General features: G+C 43.1%; 1 protein-coding gene across 1 annotated transcript in view; it reads left to right on the top strand.

Moving 5' to 3' along the window:
• LOC139199573 (alpha-2-macroglobulin-like) overlaps nucleotides 1-23,751 on the top strand; it is a 286,525-nt gene that overhangs the window by 5,758 nt on the left and 257,016 nt on the right. Inside the window, exons 12-35 of the mRNA XM_070828623.1 lie at nucleotides 42-269; nucleotides 3,463-3,523; nucleotides 3,660-3,805; nucleotides 4,003-4,152; nucleotides 4,343-4,489; nucleotides 4,604-4,694; nucleotides 4,810-4,975; nucleotides 5,287-5,512; nucleotides 9,215-9,341; nucleotides 9,509-9,630; nucleotides 9,738-9,789; nucleotides 12,485-12,568; nucleotides 12,758-12,934; nucleotides 13,329-13,404; nucleotides 18,269-18,425; nucleotides 18,843-18,917; nucleotides 19,349-19,511; nucleotides 19,592-19,779; nucleotides 21,300-21,512; nucleotides 22,334-22,458; nucleotides 22,872-22,962; nucleotides 23,063-23,131; nucleotides 23,215-23,320; nucleotides 23,693-23,744. Coding sequence (XP_070684724.1) covers nucleotides 42-269; nucleotides 3,463-3,523; nucleotides 3,660-3,805; nucleotides 4,003-4,152; nucleotides 4,343-4,489; nucleotides 4,604-4,694; nucleotides 4,810-4,975; nucleotides 5,287-5,512; nucleotides 9,215-9,341; nucleotides 9,509-9,630; nucleotides 9,738-9,789; nucleotides 12,485-12,568; nucleotides 12,758-12,934; nucleotides 13,329-13,404; nucleotides 18,269-18,425; nucleotides 18,843-18,917; nucleotides 19,349-19,511; nucleotides 19,592-19,779; nucleotides 21,300-21,512; nucleotides 22,334-22,458; nucleotides 22,872-22,962; nucleotides 23,063-23,131; nucleotides 23,215-23,320; nucleotides 23,693-23,744 — 3,092 coding nt within the window. The remainder of the gene's footprint in view (nucleotides 1-41; nucleotides 270-3,462; nucleotides 3,524-3,659; nucleotides 3,806-4,002; nucleotides 4,153-4,342; nucleotides 4,490-4,603; nucleotides 4,695-4,809; nucleotides 4,976-5,286; nucleotides 5,513-9,214; nucleotides 9,342-9,508; nucleotides 9,631-9,737; nucleotides 9,790-12,484; nucleotides 12,569-12,757; nucleotides 12,935-13,328; nucleotides 13,405-18,268; nucleotides 18,426-18,842; nucleotides 18,918-19,348; nucleotides 19,512-19,591; nucleotides 19,780-21,299; nucleotides 21,513-22,333; nucleotides 22,459-22,871; nucleotides 22,963-23,062; nucleotides 23,132-23,214; nucleotides 23,321-23,692; nucleotides 23,745-23,751) is intronic.

Below are 23,751 nucleotides of genomic sequence, written 5' to 3'. Positions count from 1 at the left end.
CCCCATGGACTCATTTAGCGTGTTTCTTTTCTGCAATCTAGGTAAGCAGCACACCAACACTGACCTACGCTGGTTATAGAACACCATACTATGACGCCGGATATCACATGTTGTCTTTGGTCCAAGTTTCTTCTCCAGACACGAAACCAGTCAGCTTCCTGGAGGTGAAGAACAGGGATAAACCACTTCCCTGCGACAGAGAAGAAGACATCTCCATTCAATACGTTGTAGCTGGAGAGGCTCAGGGCTCTGTGGATGTGATGTATCTGGTGAGTGGCTTGTCATCAGCTCTCTTACAGAGAACATTAATTCAAAATGAACTGTTATTGCATCAATGACGACAGTGGCCTGTCTCACAAAGTTATAAATCAAATGTACAACTGAATATTATGAGGCTACTTTGTGAAAAGAAAATATTAGAAAAGCAAATAGAAATGTGGTGATTTATTCTTACAATAGTTGGGTCATGTACTCCCTCATTAAGCTATGCTTTTTAAAATATTTTTAACAAATTTCTTTTATCTGGAGCACTGTCTGGACAACATCATTAGAGGAAAACAAATCTCAGTAATACATTGCTTTTCCATTCCCAATTGATAACATTATTGATAATTTCCTAATGTATAACGTAATGCTCTTAGTATTTTGGTCATGGTGCTGTTGCTGTACTGCTATTGCTATTGCTTCTTTTAATATTGCTGTGTTGTGCTTAGTTGTTTTGCCTTACTGAATCACCACGTTTCTATGCTGCTAAAATAATACATTACCAATTAGCAGTGCACCCCTATAACAGTTGTGGACTCACGATAAACAATTAAGTAAGGATCAGGATTGATGAGGCTGAACCAAACGTAAAGTATTTTCTTTCATACATTCTTATTCATTATCAAAGACTGGCATCTACATTACCCACAATGCAACTCAACAAATGTATAGAATCAGCAAAGTTCCCCTTTTAATGAATCTCAGTGCAGGAACCAATAATTTCATCATATCTCGATATGCCACTCGGGGTATTTTGAATATGATTGGCTGTGTGTTACAAGGTCCTCTTTCACTTGCACACACATGTGGTTGGTTAGATCAACCCAGAGTTAATGGTGCCAGTTGTGAACCAGCCCAGCTCGATGTTAAGTTTAACAGCTAGAGACCTCAAACCGAACCTGAGTTCTCTTGCTTTGTGAGATTGGCCCAAGATCTGCTTTTAAATGTGTACTGCAAACCCTTTGATATGAACCATATAAACATATTAAAAATCCTACTGGATTCGAGATTTACAGACCTTATGGGGCAGAGAAAAATTCTCTAAGATGTACAAACAAAAATCTGAGAAAAGTCCTGAAGATAGAATTTAAGACAATGCAGGAAGGCTCTCTTTTTTTAAGGAAATAAATAAAAGAGCTAATGGAATTTGAAATAAAGGCTAATGTAATGTTTTTGAATACAAATCCTTCTATAGAAGAGGTAAAAAATGTGTATGAATTATATTCCTTGCTTTTAACCCTTTATAGGGCACTCATTGAAATACTTATAAAATTCAAAATTTCAACCCTAGACCATTACTGGTGGTCATTACCAGACTTTTTTACTTTTGTGAGTTTTTAAAAAACTTTTTTTTTTTTATGGTGAAAATCAAGGTCAGTGAAGTTACTATATATGGTTTCTTGCCGGTCGGTCATGTAGCCTGATTGTTGCTGATTGGCTTGGAGAAATCTTGTAGTTGTACTGCCTCATGGTGAGGCAAGGGGCGGCATTTTGAACTCCCACTTAAGTTACCAAATATGGTCCCTTGCCCGTTAAAGGGTTAAATTGCAGATTTCTGGACCACCTTGAAAGGACAGGTTTGCTTTTTAGATGAGCGAAATAGATTTAGAAAATCCAGAGCATGTATTGTATCATGCATATGCAGTCACTTTCATTATATGTGCAACAATTAAGGAGAACAGGTCTACATTTGTTTCCTTTATTGATTTCAAGAAGGCATTTGACCGGATTAACAGGGATCTTCTCCAATATAGGTTCTTATATTCTGGTGTTAATGGGAAGTTTTATTACGCCATTAAATCTTTTTATCAAGCATCTATAGCCTGTGTTCATGTTAATGACCCCAAAACTAGATGGTTTGGTGTGAAGCAAGGAGATGTTTTGTCTCCAATATTTTTTTCCATTGAGATTAATGATTTATCTCTTCGAATTAAAGCTTCTAGACTGGGAGGTAAAGTTGATGATCAGATTTCGGGTGTTATTATATGCAGATGATGCAGTTTAACTAGCTGAAAATGAGGAAAACTTGCAGATTATGCTGAACATTGCTGCAGAATGGTGCTGGAGACTAGTGGAAAATCAAGACAGACGAATAGCACATTTTAGACAAAAATCATTGGAGAGGTTTTCAGCTGTGTTTAATTTTAGTTTAATACTATTGTCATGTACTGATTAGTATAAATACCTTGGCTTGAAGCTGGATGAGCACATGACATTTGAAGAAGCTGTCAGTGTTCTAGATCAGTCAGCAACTACAGCACTTTCCTGAACAAGGTTAAATAGTGTGATAATGTAGGATTCCACACAACACAACTCTACAGTTGCTGTGTGTGTCCTGTGTCTTACTATGCTTCTGGTGTTTGGGATTTTCATCAATATAAAAGCTGTAGCACTGTTCATCATAGAGCTATTCCATCTTTTTTGGGAGTCCAAAACAATTATTTCAACCTTGGCTATTAGTGGGGTTGTGGGATGGGAACCTCTAAACAGATGTGTTTGATGCTTCAGCTTTGAAATAGACTTGTGAAGATGTCTGATCAGAGACTTACTAAAAAGATATTCAATTGGAACATTTCAAATGGTCCGCCCTGGGCTAATGAGTTGAAATCATTATTTTATGTGAACGATTTATTGTTCATTTTCCAGAAAACTTCTTTGTGATATTCAAGAGATTAGCAGCAAAATGTTTCTTGTGCACAGGGGAAAATGGTCTGTATATATGTGGTATAAACAAAAAGTCCCCTTTGTCTGATAAGAAATAATTACAGTGTAGAACCTTATGTGAAGTATAATTTAAAAAAAAAAAGCAAATTCAAGACAGATATCTATGTGCACAGTTACATTCAGGAACACTACAATTAGCCCTGGAGACCGGCAGGTTTTATCCCACCTCAGAGGAGTACAGACTTTATTTGTTGTTTATTATGAAAACCTTTGTTGTGCTTTAGGAAGGGAACTTTTTTGTTGCAGATTTTATCTGCTAATCTTGGAAGAGAAGGTAGAATATTCTGTTTAAGTGTCCTGTAAATCCTTGAGGGTTGGGCACTTTGTGTGCAAGACATGAAAATAAACAAATAACCATCATCATCACCATAACCAGACAACAGAACAACAGACAGTGTTGTAATCTGCTGTTAAAGGAAATAAGGTTTTAGTTTTACGTTACCCATTCTTTGTGTTCTCTCTCAAATTCTCCAGGTCATATCTAGAGGAGCCATTGTCATGCAAGGAAGTAAAGGGATTAAAGTGCAAGAATTGGGTGAGCAAAGAAGGACCACTTAAAATCGCCCTTAGAGTTTGCATGGCTATTGATTTTTGAACTTTTATTCTTATTTTTATCTATGGAGTCATGTGAATGATAATTGTTGTTCAAAACAGTTGTTTTGCTGTTTCAGTGACTGAGGGTGTGGTATCCTTTAGGCTGAAAGTGTCTCCAGACATGGCACCACAGGTCCAGGTTGTGGCTTACGCCATCCTCCCCGGTGAGGATGTGATTGCTCACAGTACTGACTTCTCCACTGAAAAATGCTTCAGTCACAAGGTAAGTGTAAGAAGAAAACGTGTGGCATGCACCTCTGCTACCTTACCTCTGCTACAAAGGATCAGCATGTAGCCCTTTATCAAGCCAGTTGTTATCTGTGGTATGGTGGTGCAAACTGTGTGCAGTCTACACATTTCTTTCACGCTGCCAACATCGCAGTGGTTTGGCTTTATGTGTGTTTTCTGTGTGTGTGTCAGGTGTCACTGGAGTTTAGTCCTACTTCAGCAGTCCCAGGAGAGGAGACCATCCTGCAGGTGACGGCCCAGCCAAACTCACTTTGTGGTGTGAGCGCTGTGGACCAGAGTGTCCTCATCAAGGAGCCAGGGAAGACTCTGAAGGCAGATAAGGTAACTGCTGGAATCCACCACAAACAGATGCAGACAAAATGCGATACCACCTCTCTAAGAGGCCACCTAATGGATATAAAATGGATTAGACAGATACGTGATTAAAGAGTATGCCTTAGATCCCAAAAGTTACGTAACTGTCAGAGCTTTATAGAACAGCATTTGCTTTGAACCATACCTTTCTTTTCAGATATTTGAATTGCTGCCTGTCATCAAATCATCCTATATTCCACACGAGGTACAGGATCGTGTAGAATGCCTGCATGTGAGATCCAAAAGATACATTATGCCACACCCTGGACGTAACCCCAACAATGATGCTTATTCAGTTTTCCAGGTATTTCCTGGTCAAAAATGTATATACAATATATAGAATATATTAACATATTTTGTTTTTATACAATCAATTTACTTTTCAGTGATGCCTGTGTGTTGTTGTTGGATTATCTAGGGTGTAGGGCTGAAGATGGCAACAAATTTATTTATCCGAGTACCTTCATGTCTCATGTACAAAGGAAGAGAATACTACCAAGGACGCTATGGTGACTTTTTTTTGTTTGCACTATCAAGTGACACATAAATATTTGCCAATAGTGACAGCTCATTATGTCATTGCTGCCACTGCTTCTGATGGACTATTTTCTGATTTCTTTTCAGTTACAAGGTATAGAGGATATGACAGTCCTCCTTTAGCAAACAGAATGATTGTGGGAAAGGCAGGTGTAGCTGGTGGAGCTTCATCTTATGTTCCACCACCACCCCCAATAGAGACAGTCCGCACTTTCTTCCCTGAGACCTGGATATGGGATCTGGTGGAAGTAGGGTGAGCTTTTGCCACAAATGGCTTTGATGTTCATGAAATGAGGAAGGATCAAATTATGACACACAAAGAGTGATTTTAATATGTTTGAAACACTAGTTTTTAAATGGTTATGTAAGGGTAAAGCCTTTTTGTGCTAGCATGATTCATGTTCAGGGTTATGGTCTTTATTTAGCATGAAAAGAAACAATGTTTGAGTTATCAATGAAATTTGTCTCACTCATTAATCATCTTCTCACATTGTTTTTCTTCAACTAATCTGAGTTATTTAAGTACGCTTTTCCAGCTAACATAATGTTTATGTGCTGATTCAGAGGGTCTGGAACAAAGGATGTGTCCCTCACTGCACCAGATACCATCACCACCTGGGAGACAGAGGCATTCTGTTTGTCCACCCAGGGTTTTGGCTTAGCTCCTCGGAAAACGCTCAGAGTCTTCCAGCCCTTCTTTCTTGAGCTCAGCCTGCCTTACTCCATCATCCGGGGGGAGCACTTTGAACTGAAGGCAACCATCTTCAACTACCTGTCCAGCTGCATCATGGTAATCAATGCTTTTACATGACCTATTGCTAATATCAGTATGCTAACATGCTCATAATGACAATGATAACATGCTGATGTTTAGCATATGCAGTGTTATTCACCATCTTAGTTTAGTTTGTTAGAGTTGACCTGATGGGGTATTTGAATAATCTTCGAATAGTTAGCAGGGACTATCAAATAGTGTTTTTTCTTGAAATGCACATCTTTGCAGCAAACTGCCCAATTGCCTGTTGGAGATCATGGTTTGAAGAAGCCAACAGGACCACCTCATCTGCAAAAAGCACAGATGCAATTCTGAGATTCCTAATCCAGACAATCTCCTCACCTCGGCTGCACCTTGAGATCCTGTCCATTTATATCAAAATTGCTGACAAGGGACAGCCTGAGAATGTGACACTGAGAACGTGTTTAATTACTGTTGATTGATACTGTCTACTTGAGAAGGTGTGTCAGCCAAGACAACAATCAACAATCCCCAGAGCATTTCAGGGCAAATCTCATTCACACCTGGCACCCTGCTACTGAGGAGCTTCTTAACAACCGTGGAGACCTCTGCCAGGGAAAAAGGTGAGGCTTCCCCCAAATCTTCAGACTCTATCTCCTCCAGGGAGGACTCATTGGTTTTGTTCAGAAGTTCTTTCCACCCCCCTACAATATCCCCACACTGGATGAACAGTTTTCCTCCCCTGCTGAAAACAGCATGGGCCAAGCCCTGCTTTCAACTTCTTGTGTCTCCAAATGGTTTGCTCAAACTTCTCTGAGCCCCACCAAAAGTCCCTCTCCATAGCCTCGCCGTATTCCTCCCACACCTGGGTTTTTGCTTCATCAACCACCAAAGCCATAACCCTTCTACTTTATGACATTCAGGTCCATACCCCAGGCCAGCTAAGCCTGAAATGCCACCTCCTCCAGACTGATTGCGCCCTTCACTCCTACTGTCCACCAGCAGGTTCTTCGGTTGCTTTCGAGACTGGCACCAATGATCTTCTGGCTTTGAACATGGCCCACTCGGATTCCATGTCCCTAACCTCCCACAGGATCCCTGTTTTTTGTGTCCAATCCAACAAAGAACCGCTCAGGTTCAGATTGGACTGGCTGTTCCTCCCAACCACCCTCTCCGGGTTACTCGATCTTTACCCATGTGAGTGTTGAAGTCCCCCTGTAGAACTATGGAGTTCCCGAATGGACTTAATATAATAACAATCCTTTATTGATCCCCATGGGAGAAATTCAGGTGTTGCAACAGCGCTGAAAGAAAACAGGGACAGGGCTCCTTCTGCTCCTCTGGTAGTCCACCACCAGCTCCTTAGTCTTGCTGATGTTGAGCTTCATATGGTTGTTGGTGTACCATATGATGAAGCTCTCTATCAGTCCTCTGTAGTACTCCTCCTCGTTGTCCTTGGTGATACATCCAACGATGGAGGAGTCGTCGGAGACTTCTTTCCAGGATGCCATCCAGACATTGACAGAGCTTTCCCTCAGCAACTTGTAGTTGCATAGAGGTGGCTTTTTCATTTACTGTGGAGAACTCCAACAGCACTCAGCCATTGGCTTTTGAGTAGCCTCACACCCACCCAGCACCGCTCATCCTGAGCAACTCCTGAAAAGGAGAGAGTCCAAATCCTGTCTGGGAGTTTGGTTTCAGAACTGGCACTGTGTGGAGAGGTGAGCCCAACCATATCTAGTTGGTACCTCTCAACCTCCCGCACCAACTCTGGCTTCTATATGCTGTTTTCCCACCAAACACACAACAAACAACAACCATAATAATAACAGCAGCTATATTACTGGCAATAGGAATATGACTAATAATTAGCAATATGGTAACACTGAAAAACATGACAATAGTGAATATATGAATAATAATAACTTGACTAATATTCATGAAAAGTGGCGGCAGCCAATGACCCACATCAGTGATTCATAGAAGCCAGAGAACCACAGCCAGGAGAACCATGACCACGATCCACAGAAACCTGAGAAATTAGAAAAGCACAAAAAGGCTCAAGGGTTGATACCAAATTAGTGACAGACATTAAAGGGACATGAAATATTAGGATGGAGAGGAAGAGGAGAGAGGAGCCCAGTGCATCATGGGAAATCTCCCCCTGGGGATTTTGATAAAGCTATAAGCTTTGGGGATTTTGATTAAGCTATAAGCTTTAAAGCTATAAGCTTTATCAAAAAGGAAAGTTTTTAGCCTACTCTTAAATGTAGTGAGGGTGCCTGCCCCCTGAACCTAAACTGGAAGAAAGCTCTGCGTCCCACACTACTATTGAGGACTTTAGGAACCACAAGTAGGCCTGCATTCTATTCAAGATATGATGGAGCCAGACCATTATGAGCCTTGTAGGTGAGGAGAGGGAATTTGAATTCTATTCTGGATTTTACTGGAAGCTAGTGAAGAGAAGCTAGTATGGGAGAAATATGATCTGTTCTCTTAATTATCGTCAGTACACTAGCAACAGCAATCTGGACCAACTGGAGAGTCTTTACAGACTCATTGGGGGATCCTGATAATAAGGAGTTGCAATATTCCAACCTGGAAGTGACAAATGTGTGGGCTAGTTTTTCTGCGCCATTCTGCACCACGTTGGGGCGGCTGTGGCTCAGAAGTAGAGTGGGTCGTCTATCAAGTGAAAGGTTACTGGTTTGATCCCCGGCTCCTTTGAGTCAGCATGTCGAAGTGTCCTTGGGCAAAACACTGAACCCCAACTTGCTCATGAAGCATGGCTTCAGTGTGTGAATGTGTGTGAAAGAATAGTCTCGTTCAACTTAGATTTCTCCTGAATGAATGATGTGTGATTGGGTGAATGAGGATGTGATGTAAAAGCGCTCTGAGCCTGATTTTACCAATGTTAGTATATGTTGATGGAAAATGGCAGTCTTGGACATTTGTTTTATGTGGGAATTAAAGGACAGGCTTTGTCCTTTTTTGTCCTTTGTCCGATCAAAGATAACTCCCAGATTCCTTACAGTGGTGCTGGAGGCCGGAGTAATGCCTTTATGTCCTTAAGGCAGACTTGGAGTTTAGTCAACTGACTGGATTCATCTGGCTTAGTATAATTGGGTATCATCTGCATAACAAAGGAAATTAGTAGTGTTTCCTGATAATATTACCCAGAGGAAGCATATATTAGGTAAATGATTTTGGTCCAAGTGCCAAACCATGTGGAACTCCATGTCTAACTTTGGTGTGGACGGAGGACTCATTGTTAACGTGTACAAACTGAAATTGATCTGATAAATCAGCTCAATGTGAATTCTTTTATGCCAATAAAGTGTTCCAGTCTCTGTAATACGATGTGATGGTCAATGGTATCAAATTCAACACTCAGATCTAACAAGAGAAGTACAGAGAGAGGTCCTCTGTCTGATGCCATAAGGAGGTTGTTTGTAAAATGAAAATCCTCAAATATACTATTGGTATTTAGAAAATTACACAGCTGATTGATTGATTCTCCTATCCTTTTGAACTTTGCCAGTGGTGGTATTCATTTTGATTAGATTTCTGTGTATAGCTCCTCTTCTGTTTAACTGGGGTTAAGGCGGAGATGCTGCGGCCCCCTAGGCCACCACTGTGCCCCAGGTCTGTAGTCTATGATCGAAAAGATGAGCGCTATCAAATGATGGTGCATGGCAACATTTGAACAGTTTGCATTTTCCAGTTTTAAAATATGTTGTTGTCTCTCATGAACAGGTCACTGTGACTCCAGCCCCCTCCTTAGATTACAGTCTCACCCCCCTCTCTGGTGACCAGTACACATCCTGTCTGTGTGGCAGTGAGCGCAAGACTCTTAGCTGGACCATGGCCCCCTCAGCCTTAGGTGAGAACCAAACTCTGATTCACAGTGGTGTGAAATGTTAAATGGTGCCAAGTTGGAAGAACTCCTGCTCCTCTTTCCCCAGCATAGCCCTTTTCATCTCTATGAAATCAGTGAGAACCACCTCAGTGACAAAATATTTCATACTGTGTTTGTTGATCCTTTTTTAGGGGTTGTGAATGTGTCTGTTACTGCTGAGGCTGTGGTATCCCACACTTTATGTGGCAATGAGATTGTGAGCGTGCCAGACAGAGGTCGCACTGACGTGGTCACGCAATCTCTCATAGTAAAGGTAGGAGTTTTAATAACAAGCTGACAGAGAAAAGTTCTTTTTCTTTTCTTTTTACATTTAATACAACGTGGAAACTGTGGAGCTAATTCCATTTCCTTCCCCGTCAGGCTGAGGGAACTGAGATGACAAAGACCTACAACTGGCTGCTCTGCCCAAAAGGTGAGTATAGTTTATTGACTCTTTCACTCATTACAGGTGATTATTGCATCTGTTCATGAGAGTTCTGGGCATGATATTAAATTGCATCTGGTGGTGAGGCCCTGTTCCAGAGTTCCAGGGTTTCGGGGAGAATGTCACTACCCCGTAGTCACCACTGTTCTGGGGCATCCTTGGGCAAGGTGCAGCAACCATAAGCCTCCCTTGTCAGGGTCACAATACTGCTGCCACTGTGGGGTAGATTCTTATCAGGATCAAGTGGATAGGGATGGGCCCCTGAACAACACTCACTGCTACCGTTGTGGTTAGTCCCTTAGGCCAAGCGGATAAGGGAAAGGCCCCCGTTCAACGCCTAGTCCTGGGTGCGGCTGAAGTTTTGTTCTGACAGCGCATCACGGCTGCAACCTATCCTCTTTCCCCGCGTCTTGACAATGTCCTGCCCCTCGATGCTACCTGGAATGCCTTCAAGAATGCCATTCTGGATGCTTGCTCCAAGGCGATTGGACCAAAGAGAAGAAAACACCAAGACTGGTTTGACGACAATGATGAAGAACTACTCAAACTCGTTAGTCAATATCGAGCTGCCTTTATCAACTGGCAACAACATCCAAAGACACGTTCCCACAGACAGGAACTCACTAAGGCAAAATCCGTTTTACAGAGGCGCACCAGAGAACTAAAGAATCAATGGTGGCTGGTAAAGGCAGCTGAACTACAAGAGCTTGCAGATTCTCACAAAAATCGTGCTTTCTTTGCAGCAACCAAGATAGTTTATGGCCCTAGCGCTCTTGGGCCAACTCCTCTTAGGACTTCCACCAACAAACTTGGTAAGGATCCTGAATCAATTAGATCGCGCTGGAGAGAACACTTTAGCAAGTTACTGAACCGCAATGCTCAGGTAAACCCAAATGCACTGGACGAACTCAAACTGCTTCCTGTAAGACACGAGTTGGCTGTACCCCCAACCCTTGAGGAAGTTGAAAAAGCACTGAAGTCTTTAAAGAATGGCAAAGCTTCAGGACCTGATGATATCCCTGCTGAAGTGATCAAATTGGGTGGACCGCAACTCACTGAGTGACTTTTTCTGCTTATTCAGAGGTTCTGGATAGAAGAACAAATCCCAGAGATGCCCTTATCATGACTTTGTTCAAGAAGGGTGACAAATCTTCATGCAGCAACTATCACGATTCTGTTAAACCGCCTGACTCCACTTGCCAAAGAGGTTCTTCTTGAAAGTCAGTGTGGTTTCAGACCCTCTCGTGGTACCATTAATATGATCTTTACCCTCCGCCAGATACAGGAAAAGTGCAAAGAACAATGCTCACCACTCTACATTACTTTCATAGACCTTATGAAAGCATTTGACATTGCATGATGATATGACTGCTGCTGTTCTGCATGATGGTAAACCCAGAGGGCCTTTTGCAGTCTATAACGGTGTCAGACAAGGTTGTGTGATTGCGCCCACCCTGTTCTCGTTGTTTATGGGGGCTGTTCTGCAACTTGCTAGACCTTTTGTTAAAGATGGAGTTGGCTTTCAGTACCAATTTGATGGCAGGATTTTCAATCTACGGAGACTTCAAGCCAAGACAAAAGTTTTTTTTACCACCATTGTTGTGCTTCAGTACACAGATGACACTGCTGTTTGCTCATGTTCTGAGGACGGAATGCAGAGAACTGTGGATGCTTTTGCCATGGTGTACCGTAGACTAGGCCCTACTTTCAACATCAGCAAAACTGAGATCATGTTTCAGCATGAACGAGGCTATCCATCTCTTGCAGATTCTCCTCCATCAAACCAAACTGATGGTGAAGAACTCAATGTGGTAAGCAACTTCAAATACCTTGGAAGTACTGTCTCCAGCAATGCCTCTTTGGATATGGAAATTCAAAATCGCGTAAGTGCAGCCACCACTGCCTACAACAAACTCGGCAAGAGGATTTTCTACAACAATGATATCCAATCCAACACAAAGATTAAGGTCTACAATGCTATCATCATACCCACTCTTCTCTATGGCTGTGAGACATGGGTCACCTATTGGAAGCAGATCAAGCAACTGGAAACATACCACCAGTGGTGTTTGAGCACATCAAGTGGCAAGACAAGGTAACAAATGCTGCTGTACTTGAGAGAGCGTCTTCTCACAGTCTAGAATCGATCATTCTTCAACATTGGCTCAGACGGGTCAGTCACATCTGCAGAATGCCGGACCATCACCTACCAAAACAGCTATACTACTCACAGCTCTCCCACGGTACTAGATCAGTTGGTGCTCCAAACAAAAGACACAAGGACTCACTGAAATACTCCTTGTTGAAATGTGGAATTAACCCGAACAAGTGGGATCAACTAGTGGCAGACAGATAGGTCTGGAGAAGCACGATTCGGAAAGGCGTCCTGCGCCTAAAGACCCCGAAGTCAGGACATGGCTTAATCTCTGCTCTGTCAATCTATTTAGCCGCCATACTTGCTTGCGAGTGGCTGTGACGACGACGACGCCAAGTTTAGAGCTAGTGTCTGAGATTTTTTTTAATGACATATCAACCAACTAGAAGAACGGATCCTTTTGTGACATTGATCTTACTCACAGTCTCTCTTGTTTCCACTAACCATCCATTAATTCTAGCAGACATCATTGTTATAGCTCTTATTGCTTTCTCTCTATAAATTGTTCTCTTCTCGATCTACACACAGGAGACGCATTGAAAGAGGAGCTAGAGCTACAACTCCCTGACAGTGTGATTTATGGATCTGCCCGTGCTTCATTATCCATCCTAGGTAAACTACTGAATCAATTTTAACGTGTGTTGTTTTAACCAAACAAGGAAACTTAACGGGATTCTGTCCCTCGAGGCCTCATAAATAATGACATCAGTGATAAAAATGGGTTGCTGTGCCTGGATTCGCAATTTGGATATATAAAGGTATGTCAGTTACATGTCTAAGTGAGTCACGGTTCTTGTGCAGGGGACATCCTGGGCCGAGCCCTGAAGAACCTAGACGGGCTGCTGAAGATGCCATACGGATGCGGGGAGCAGAACATGGCGCTCCTCGCCCCCAACATCTATATCCTCCAGTACCTGAGAAACACACAGCAGCTGACCCCAGCCATCATGGAAAAGTCTACCAACTTCTTAACCAGTGGTGAGTGTCTGTTGGTTTTATATTGCAGCTAAAATGGAAGCATTTAAGACCCTTTAATATGCAACATCTACTATCTTTAAAAGTTTGGTGCTGGTTGCATAAAATCTGAGGAGAACTATAATAAACTACAGGTCAGTGGCACAGTAGTGGCCAAGGACACTGCAGCATCTCCGCCTTAACCCCTAAGCCACCAGGGTGACCTTTGTTGCATATCCCCCCTCATTTCCTGTCATCTCTCTACTGTCAGCTGTCCAACAAAGACACAATATTTTTTAACTTACAGAGACAAAATCAACAGGTTTACCTCAGGTCATGAACTTATCAAAAATCCTATGGAATCTGACAATATGTGTATCATTAGTCTCCTAACAAGAGTATTTCTGTTGTTATACAGGCTATCAGAGACAACTGAACTACAAACATCATGATGGTGCTTACAGCACATTTGGATCAGGAGCAGGGAACACCTGGTGAGAACTTAACTGATCATTAATCTCCAAAGACTAATTGTAGTATGCTCATGTCATACTACATTTACCATGTCAAACCATGACACAGTTTACCTCCAGAAAAAAACATTCACACTTAATGCGGAGAATAGATGATTTGGATGCACCGCTGGATAAATTTGCATGTAATGGAAAATGTGATTTTACTGCTTATATTCTATTATAACTCATTGGATCTTCACTGTAATATCACCAATGTGTTATAAGCATAAGCATGGCCAAAGTAGTGCTAATTAATGCATGAATTAACTTGGCTAACCTTAAGACTGAAGTGCAGGGCTGCCAACTCTCATCGATCATGAGACTCATGCAGTTGACCATTGTCACATGCTTTCATGCCGCATGTCCATTTTCTTACACAATGAAAAACAAAACTACAACTCAACATCAGTTTATCCGCTACGTATATCTGGCTGCCCAACATCTGGCTGCCATTCTGCACGACTGTGAACTGCACTGCCAGACAGCATGTCTCTCCATGTGCTTTCAGTGTCTGTCTGCTACAAGTAGATACAACAAAGCGCATCACCTCTATACTTCCGTACAAACTGACAACACGATACAGTATGTGTTATTTGCGAAAGTTTTGTTGTCCAACTTCAGGAGGGGTAGAAAAACTCTGTGTGTTCATAGTAATGTAAATGCAATGTAAATGAGAGCTTTGTTGCAACAAATCATTTAGGCAGGTTACAGTCCAGCAGACAGGCTAGACAGGCCATTGTCTGATAAAGGCATTATGCTGCAATGACGCATCATGCATTAGTATTTATCTTAGTTCTTAGCCTACCATTGGTTAATAGTGTAATATAACTGCCACGGTCTCAATGATGAACTGCCTTGGAAGTCTAATATATGAGTAATATGAGTAAAAGCACCTCTGTTGTAATGAAACATCTTCTGATGCATAGCTGGGGCACATCATCAGTGATGGACCTGAGGTCACTGGGTGTTTCGGGCCTTTCGAACATCAGACACCCTCTCTCAGACGGCCCAGCTGAGGTTCATGACGCCTCAGCTTGTGCCCCAGCAGCATTCAACCATGGATCCGCCCTCTTTATCCAGAGCCACCTAGAGGCTTTCTCTGCTGCCTCTGTGTTGTTACGGATGGCCCTTCTCCTTCTCTCTCCTGTGATGCCGAGTGCAGTGTAGGCTCTGCACAGAGACTGTCCGGCGAAGCCTCTGCACCCTACTTCCACAGGCAAGCACCTAGCCTTCCAGCCTTGTCTGTGGCAGTCGCTGACTAAGCCGTCATACTTACCCCTCTTCCGCTCAAAGGCCTCCTCCATTCGCTCTTCCCACGGCACAGTGAGCTCCAGCATGACAACGTTCTTTGTTGCCTCTGACACTAAAACGATGTCAGGTCTGAGGGTGGTTTTGGAAACTTGCTGGGGGAACTTGAGTTGGCTGCCCAAGTTCACTGACAGCTGCCAGTCCTGTGCAGTGTTGAGAAGCCCTGCTGTTGCTCTCAATGTTGTTCTTGGCTTCTCCCCAGCTCTGATGAAATTGATGGCTTTCTTCGTGGGTTTTGACCTCTGACAGCTGGTGATGCCACTACAGATGCTCTCTGCGATGGTCTTGAGCACCTGATCGTGACGCCATCTGTATCAGCCCTTCCCTAGAGCTTTTGGGCAGCAACTCATTATGTGCTCGAGGGTCCCCTTTCTCTGGCAAAGGGGGCATGTTGGTGTATCAACCAATCCCCAGCAGTGCAAGTTGGAAGGGCTGGGAAGTACATCGTAGACAGCCTGGACCAAGAACTTGATTCGGTGTGGCTCTGTCCGCCAGAGGTCAGTCCACGAGATCTTCCTCTCCGCAACTTGCTCCCATCTCGTCCAGGCACCTTGCTGTCTCATTCCCACTGCTCTGCTGGATCTCTCCTCCACCACTGCTCTCACCTCATTCTGTACTAGTTGCCTCCGCTCCTTTCCCCGGGCCTTGTCAAAACGGGGGGTTGCGATGGTTCCTAGTCCAGCCCTTCCTCTGTCCACTGTTCCCACCAGGACTCTGTGGCGTAGCCGGGACTCTGCTTGATCCACTGCAGCCTCTGCTCTCCATTTCCTGCCAGTCTTGACTGCTACTCCTGCCCCAGATACTTTTTGATCTGCTGACTCGCAGAATTGCAGCACTTCCCTTGCACGCAAGACCTTAAACTCCTCCTCAATTGACTTCAAGGGGAGTGTCAGTTTGCAGGTGTTATAGAGGACGATGTTGCTCAAGCTCCTCGGCAGTCCTAACCAAATAGCGGCTCAAGGTCAAGATCAAGATCCATCTGCCTCCAGGCCCTGACTCGGTGGTCACTGTCAGGTCATCCATGAAAGCACGGATTGGTGGTTGGCGGATCCCAGACCCGGACTTGGGACCTCTGCACTCTGGTTCTGCCGATTTCACCAACATGTTCATCACCAGAGTGAACAGGATCACTGAGATGGTGCAGCCTGTGATGATTCCCACCTCCAATCTGTGCCACTCAGATGTTGATGATCCTGCTGAGACCCTCAACCTGTAGTAATCCAGGATGAGCTCTCTTACTGCAGCTGGAACATGGTGCCTCTCCAGTGTTTCGAGGACCAGCTTGTGGGGCATTGAGCCGTAGGCATTGGCCAGATCTAACCACAGCACCACCAGATCGCCCTTGTTCTCCCTTGCCTCTCTGAGGAGCTGCGTGACGACGCCAGTGTGCTCCAAGCACTCTGGTACGCCGGGAATGCCGCCCTTCTGCACGGAAGTGTCAATGTATCCATTCTTGAGGAAGAAATCAGCCGGTCGCTTAGCTACAATACTGAAGAAAATCTTCCCTTCAACACTGAGCAGCGAGATTATTCTGAACTGGCTGATCGTCTTGGAGTCCTCCTCTTTAGGAATCCACACTCCCTCTGCAAAGCGCCACTGCTGTGCTGTCTTCCCCCTTCTCCAGATGACCCTCAATATCTTCCAGAGTCGGTGTAGCAACTTGGGACAGTGCTCATAGACCTTGTAGGATGTTCCGCTTGGTCCTGGTGCTGACCTGGACCTTGCTTTCTGCACCACCTCCTGGACTTCTTTCAGGAGTGGCTCCCTCAGGTCGAAGGCCTCAGCAGGCTCTGGTGGTCTTATTACAGCCTTGCACTGTCCTAGCTCTTGGTCTCAGGTGTGGTCGCTGAAGGTGTCGTGGAGGTGTTTGTCAACGTCCTCCTTCGAACAGGCCAGGCGTCCACTGCGTTTCCGTCCGAGGAGCTCCTTCATGAAGCCGAATGGGTTGTTCATGAAGGCAGCCCGCTTCCTAGCCCTCTCCTATGTTGTTCTGCTCTGCGCAGGATTAGGAGCCTCTCCCTGAGCATGAGACGGAGCTCTGCCAGGGGTGCACGCTCCTCTTCACTGGCTGCCTTGTGCTGTTTCTTCAAGGCTTTCAGTTCTTTCCTGATGTTGTGGATTTTGACTGCCCTCTGGTTCTTGAAGTAAGGCTGCTTGGCTGACCTTTCCTCCTCAACACCAAACCTCTCAGCGGCCATACTAACTATGATGGTCGTCATAGTCTGAAGCCTCCTCTCAACATCTCCTTTGGCTGTTACTTCCAGCACCTTGTCTGTATCCTTGTCAAACTTCTGCCACTCTGCTGTTCTAGAGGCTTGGGGCCATCTGATCCTTCTCTTCTCGGACTGCCTGCTCGAAGGGACTGTTTGCACCACTTGGAGGCTCTGGGCTCTGTGGGGTGCTTCTGGGCCCGGCTCCTCCTCTCACCATGTGCTAGACCTGTGCATTGTGGTGCTTGCAGTCGCTCTTTGCATTTCATCTTTGTTTGATGGATCCTTAGGCCCTTCTCATTCTTGCAGATCGTCAACGTTTGTCCATTGCTGTTGTCCGTTAACCTTGAATCCGTCCGGCTGGGGACCTCATCCTCCCCCCCCCTCGGGTTCCCCTGGGGGTATCATTCCTTTCTTTGTTCCGTAGCTTGTTTGGGTCCTCCTTCACAGGAGGTGCGGTTAGGGCTGCTAACCCATGCCGCCCCGATTGCCGTCTTTCCGGGCTGCCATCTGTCTCTCCAGCTGTCGCCAAACTATTCTTGGTTGTCAACCAGACTATTCCTGGTAGTCACTGGTTTCTCCAGTATGACAGTTGTAGTGAAACATCTTCTGATGCATAGCTGGGGCACATCATCAGTGAGAGTTATCTTAGTTCTTAGCCTACCATTGGTTAATAGTGTAATATAACAGCCACGGTCTCAATGATGAACTGCCTTGGAGGTCAAATATATGAGTAATATGAGTAAAAGCACCTTTGAAGTAATAAAGAAGAAAAATATGACAAAGCCAAACAAACTACTTGAGTTAAGAACTGCTTCTCTCTCGTCTATATCTAGACTGCCTTTCTGGCTTTTTAAAAACAATACAGAATATTCGTTTTCTGAACATAATGATCTGCAGGATCCACTGTCTTTGAACAATGCATTTCTCTCCTTCATTTACTTACAAGCTACTTGCCAATCTTACAGATTCTCCGGAGAACCCAATTTTTCAATGACCTCTTCCGTCCTGACCCCACATTCCGACAACAAAATGACTCATTAAATTCACTAGAATACACATTTTTGTGAATTTGGCTGCTGAATGTTTTTAAACAAAAAATCCCAGGGATTGAGGAGTGGTGACCTCAACCCCTGAAGTGGGTAATGTCACAGAAGGCCTACTTATACCATGAACTGAATTCACCGACACTGAATTTCATTCCAAATTAAATTGAAAAGTTGGCAACCCTGCTCAAGTTACATTTAGCATATTGTGGTGACTTCATCTTGTTGTCCTATAGTTATAGTTAGTTATAATGTCTAGCTTTGTTTTACTATCCTCAGGCTGACTGCTTTTGTGCTGAGATCTTTTGCCAAAGCCCAGTCTTTCATCTACATCGACCCAACAAAGATTGAGGAGTCTAAGACTTGGCTGGAAAGGAAACAACGAGAAACTGGCTGTTTTGAAAAGTCAGGAAGTCTCTTTAACAACAGAATGAAGGTAAAGTGAAAAAACCTTTAGAGTTTGTATGAAAATGATTTAATCTAAAGATGACAGACATGTTAACTGTTACTGAGTGACATCTTACTAAAAGGGTAGTTAAATGCAAATGCACATCAGCTCTCTTTTCATTCAGTAACTAATGCTAGCCTGGGGTTGGTTTCACAAAATTTGCAACATGCGAGCAGCAACATGCAACATGAGATACTTCTTTCTTATGTTCACTTTAACAGGTTTTATTTCAAAACAAACAGCATAACTGTAACTCATATGAGAGCCCTATAGGATGTTACAAGTTTTACTAGATTTAAATTTACATTTTCATTTTCGAAAAAGAACACTGCCACCACTTGCAGTATGGTTCAAGGGTTGGACGTATAGTGATGTTAACGTCTGTATGATGCTTCCTCTCTACAGGGAGGTGTGTCTGATGAAGTGACTCTGAGTGCCTACATCACTGCTGCCTTTTTGGAGATGAATACATCCGTAAATGTGAGTAGACTCTTCCCATTTCCAATATATCATGCTGTTTGAACTGTGAACTGCCTGATGTAAGGATAGATATACACAAACCAAACCAACAGCCAGATCATAAGGAAATTGGAATGGAATATTTTTGATACATTAAAGTAGTTCTTGAATAAATGTGAGTGTAAATTCTAACTTTTAAAACTACGGAGCAATAGTTCCAACATCAACTCAAATCATAGTCTAATGATGTTTTGTACTGTTTGCAGAGTCAGGTCCAATGTTCTTTAGCTCTTTTATTAGCCCGTGTCATGGCTTTGAGCAGCTCACCAACAAAATGATATGTACAGAAGTGCCACAGCAGCCAGGCAGTAGCATTAAAAGTGAAACAGATTGATATTCTCCGATGAGTCCTGAGAATATTCGTTATAATTTGCTCTTTGAATCTGCTGTAGGATCCTGTGGTGAATCAGAGCCTGTCTTGTCTCAGGGAGTCCATCAGTGACCTCAGCAACACCTACACCACAGCACTGTTGGCATACGTCTTCACCCTGGCAGGAGACATGGAGACACGTGCTCACCTTCTGAAGCATCTAGACACAGTTGCATTAAACCAAGGTGAGTCATCCTCCTGAAGGAAACCTTCAGTACTGCCTTCATTACTGTGTAGTAATGTAGCTCACCTTGTCTGTTTGTAGGTGGTTTTCTCCACTGGTCTCAGACAGCAACAGAAACCTCAGCCTCTCTTTCAGTGGAGATCAGCTCCTATGTGTTGCTGGCCAAACTCAGTGTCTCCCCTACTGCTGAAGACCTGGGCTACGGCACCCGCATCGTCAGATGGCTGACGACCCAGCAGAACTATTATGGAGGCTTCTCCTCCACACAGGTGCGGCCTTAACAGCTGCAAGCTGAGCTTCAAGTTGAACATATAATACTGTCCTCTGGGACAAATGTGATTTAATACTGAAGCTTAACGATTTAGTCCCTGTCTTGTGAAAATCATCAATCAATCAATCTTTATTTATATGTGCCAATTCATAACAGCGTTATCTCAAGACGCTTTACATAAAGAGCAGGTCTAGACCAAAGTCTTTAATTAAGAGAGAGACCCAGCAATTCAGGAATCTAATATTAAGGATTCAAGAATCCCCACATGAGCAGGCATCAGATATTATATTGAGCAACAGTGACAAGGAAAAACTCCCCTTTAACGGGAAGAAACCTCGAACAGACCCAGGCTCAAACCCGGCTTTCTGTCAGGGTCCGTGTTGGGTGGAGGTTGGACAGAGAGAGGGAGAGAGAGAGAGACAGACAACACAAACAGCAACCAACATACTAACAGCGACTATAGCACTGACAATAGGAGTGTGACTAATAAATTAGCAATATGGTAATATTGAAAAACATGACGAGTGGCCGACTATCTGCAGCAGTGATTCATGAAGTCAGAGAACCACAGCAGCAGGACCAGGATCCACAGGAACCTGAGAGATGAAAAAATACTGAAAGGCTCCAGGGAAGATAGCAAGTTAGTAACAGACATTAAGTGGACATGAGACATGATGATGGAGAGGAAGAGGAGGATAGAGAATAGAGAGGAGCCCAGTGCATCATAGGAGTCCCCCAGCAGTCTAAGCTTATAGCAGCATAACTAGGGGTTGCTCCAAGGCCTGAGCCAGCCCTAAACTATATGCCTTATCAAAAAGGAAGGTTTTTAGTCTACTCTTAAATGTAGAGAGGGTGTCTGCCCCCCGAACCCAAACTGGAAGGAGATTCCACAGGAGAGGAGCCTGATAGCTGAAAGCTCTGCCTCCTGCACTACTTTTGGAGACTTTGGGAACCACCAGTAGGCCTGCATTCTGGGAACGATGAGTTCTTTAAGATATGATGGAGCCTGACCCTTAAGAACCTTGTAGGTAAGGAGAAGGATTTTAAACTCTATTCTAGATTTTACTGGAAGCCAATGAAGAGAAGCCAGTACGGGAGAAATATGGTCTCTTCTCTCAGCCTCAGCCTCCAAATCATGTCCTCCAAAATACCACCTTTTCATGAGCTAAGCAAAACAGCTACGTGTGTCATCTTTGTGACAATGCTTTTTTCCAAGTTGTTAAATGGACTTTTGGTTTCATTAAGTTTAGTGATAAGTAAGTATGAGAACCATATTTTACAATGTAATGTCTGTGATTTAGCCACACCAAGGAGAGCAGCAGTGTTACTACAAAGCACATATGCTGAGCATTATTGTTGGTTTTTTCCTTACTGGAAGCCATTACTATCGCTAAATTTCTGCATGAGAATCAACACTTAGAGGGATGTGAAACTGATTTAAGCAACCTCCTACATATGAAAATGCTTACATTTGTATGAATGTAATATCAAACAGTATTTGTTATTGTGTGTGTGTAGGACACAGTGGTGGCTCTTCAGGCTCTGGCTCTCTACTCTACTCTGGTGTTTAGTGCAGAGGGTTCAGGCACAGTGACGGTCCATTCTCCCAGTGGCCAGCTGATATTTGATGTGAACCAGGACAACAAACTGCTGTACCAGGAAAAGATGTTGCAGGATGTGACAGGAAAGTACAGCCTGGAGGTGAAGGGCTCTGCATGTGCTTCAATACAGGTCAGTGGTCACTGTTTCTGTTTGATTAAATACACCAACACACATACTGCTAATAGAACTATGGACAAGCCCATTAGCAGCCCATTAGTAACAGAGAAACACAGAAGTTCTATACCTTCAGTTTTACATAGTTCACTTCTTTAAAGATTAACGTGTAAATATTTCACTAAACTAGCAAGTCCAGGAGTTTTGGAAGGTTAATTAAGGGTCAGATATAAATAACATGTCATCAGCATAAAATGAAACATTATGCTCTGAGCCCCCATGGTGAATACCTTTGATGCATTTTCAGACAAAGCAATAGCCCAAGGCTCCATTGGCAAGAAGGCAGGACTATTCTTGTGACTCTTTGAAGCTCAAAAAAAGCAGAGGAGTAGTTGTTAGAGCACACAGCAGCCAATGGGGATGAGTAAACAATCGCCATTGTGTAGTGTTGTCATTGTGCCTTTTATAATTAAGCAAGAATGTCTCACCTGAAAAAAAGCCCACCTCTGCTAATGTCCAAAAAACTAACACACTTATGTAATAAATTATTCACCTTTGGGGAAAATGAACAGAAGTGCTGCTTCACACAGCAAACACCACATTTAATGAATGATGCTATTGTTCATCAAGTAACTGTATTTTTTCTGTTGAGTGTGAAAGTTCATTCTTCTCCTTGGAAACAATAGTTTCACACAAAATCTGATCCAAGTCCACTTACGAGTGATTTCTGAAGCTTTCAACTACATCTCTCTAGTCAGTTTACCATTCAAATGTAGCACAAATTTGAAATTCACATTTTATGAATGTTAAACCGTCTTTGTGTATCATTTTCCAAGATTTCTGTTCACTATAACATCCCAACACCTGCTGAAGTCACCACCTTCAGTGTGGAGGTCAAACCAGAGGCTGACTGTGCTGGTGAATCTCAGAGACCCAAAGTCACTCTGAAGCTGACATCCCTGTAAGTAATCATCAACAATTAGATCCACGTTACAGTAATCAATACAATACAATGATTCTCTGCATTCACAAGCTTGAATTACAGTAAGTAAACCATTATTGGTGGATGGTCATGTGAGAAATATTTACAACTTCAGAGTTAATACTCAGCTCAAACATATCTTAAAGGATAATGCTGTTGTTTTTCTGGGCCCTATTTGTTCATATGTTGATGTCTAAATAACAAGTAGGTACAAAAAGTTTTGGAATCGGTCCAGTAAATCGCCTTGGCTTGGCTGTAATGCCTGCAACATAATCCTTTGGGGCAACTGTACCTGATCAAATTGCATCCACTAGCATCCAGTAGCACTATGAAGGACTATGAACAGGATAAAATCTCACTGAGTAAGATTGTTTGTTATGGCTATATTACAGATATCAAGGAAAGGAGATGAGCACAAACATGGTGATCCTGGATATTAAAATGCTCTCTGGATTTGTTCCAGACTCAGAGTCTTTGAAAAGGGTGAGTAATTACAGTAACTTTAACCTGACTAGATTAGCTAGATAGAATAGCTTTCCTCTGATTTTGTTGAACGACCCAGCTGAATATAGTCGCCTCACAGCTCAAAGGTGCCCCGCTGGTGGATCGTGTTGAACAGAAGGAAGATCATGTTGTGGTGTACCTGCAGGAGGTGAGAGGATTTCACAGTGAGGAACAATACATGATTCTTTCAAAAGATATTTCTGATGATGTCATCTGTATTTCCTCCAACAGTTAGTAAAGGACATAGGCATCCACCACAGCTTAGCACTGGTACAGGAGGTCCCAGTGCAGAACATGAAGCCAGCTGTGGTCAAGATCTACGACTACTATCAGCCAAGTAAATCAGATACTCAACCCTCAACCCTAACATATATTTCAGAGATTACCAAATCCTACAATTTAAAACTTCTGGCTTTAATGTTCTGTGGAAAGATTCCAGCAAATAATCTCCCCACAAGGATGTGCATATAGTAGAAAAATTACACTATTTCAGACAGGCTCCTAAAGCAGCTGGCAATCAATGTCTGGCAAATATGTTTTCATATTTATTGTATTTATGTAAAGCCTTAGATACACACTGTGCATGTACAGCATGAAAAAAGAGACAATGTCTCCAAACACAATATCGCACCTCAAGGATTTTTCACTTTTTTGTTTGTTCAGTCTCTCCTTTTCTAATTCTCCTTTGTTTATTCTTTTTTCTTCACAGGTGAACAGGCTGAGACGGAATACATCTACCCTTGTGCTGCAGATAGCAGTCTGTAATAA

Source organism: Pempheris klunzingeri, chromosome 4 (assembly GCF_042242105.1).
Source record: "Pempheris klunzingeri isolate RE-2024b chromosome 4, fPemKlu1.hap1, whole genome shotgun sequence".
NCBI lineage: Eukaryota > Metazoa > Chordata > Actinopteri > Acropomatiformes > Pempheridae > Pempheris > Pempheris klunzingeri.
The sequence above is the reverse complement of the archived record's forward strand: the minus strand, read 5'-3'. Positions and strand labels throughout refer to the sequence as shown.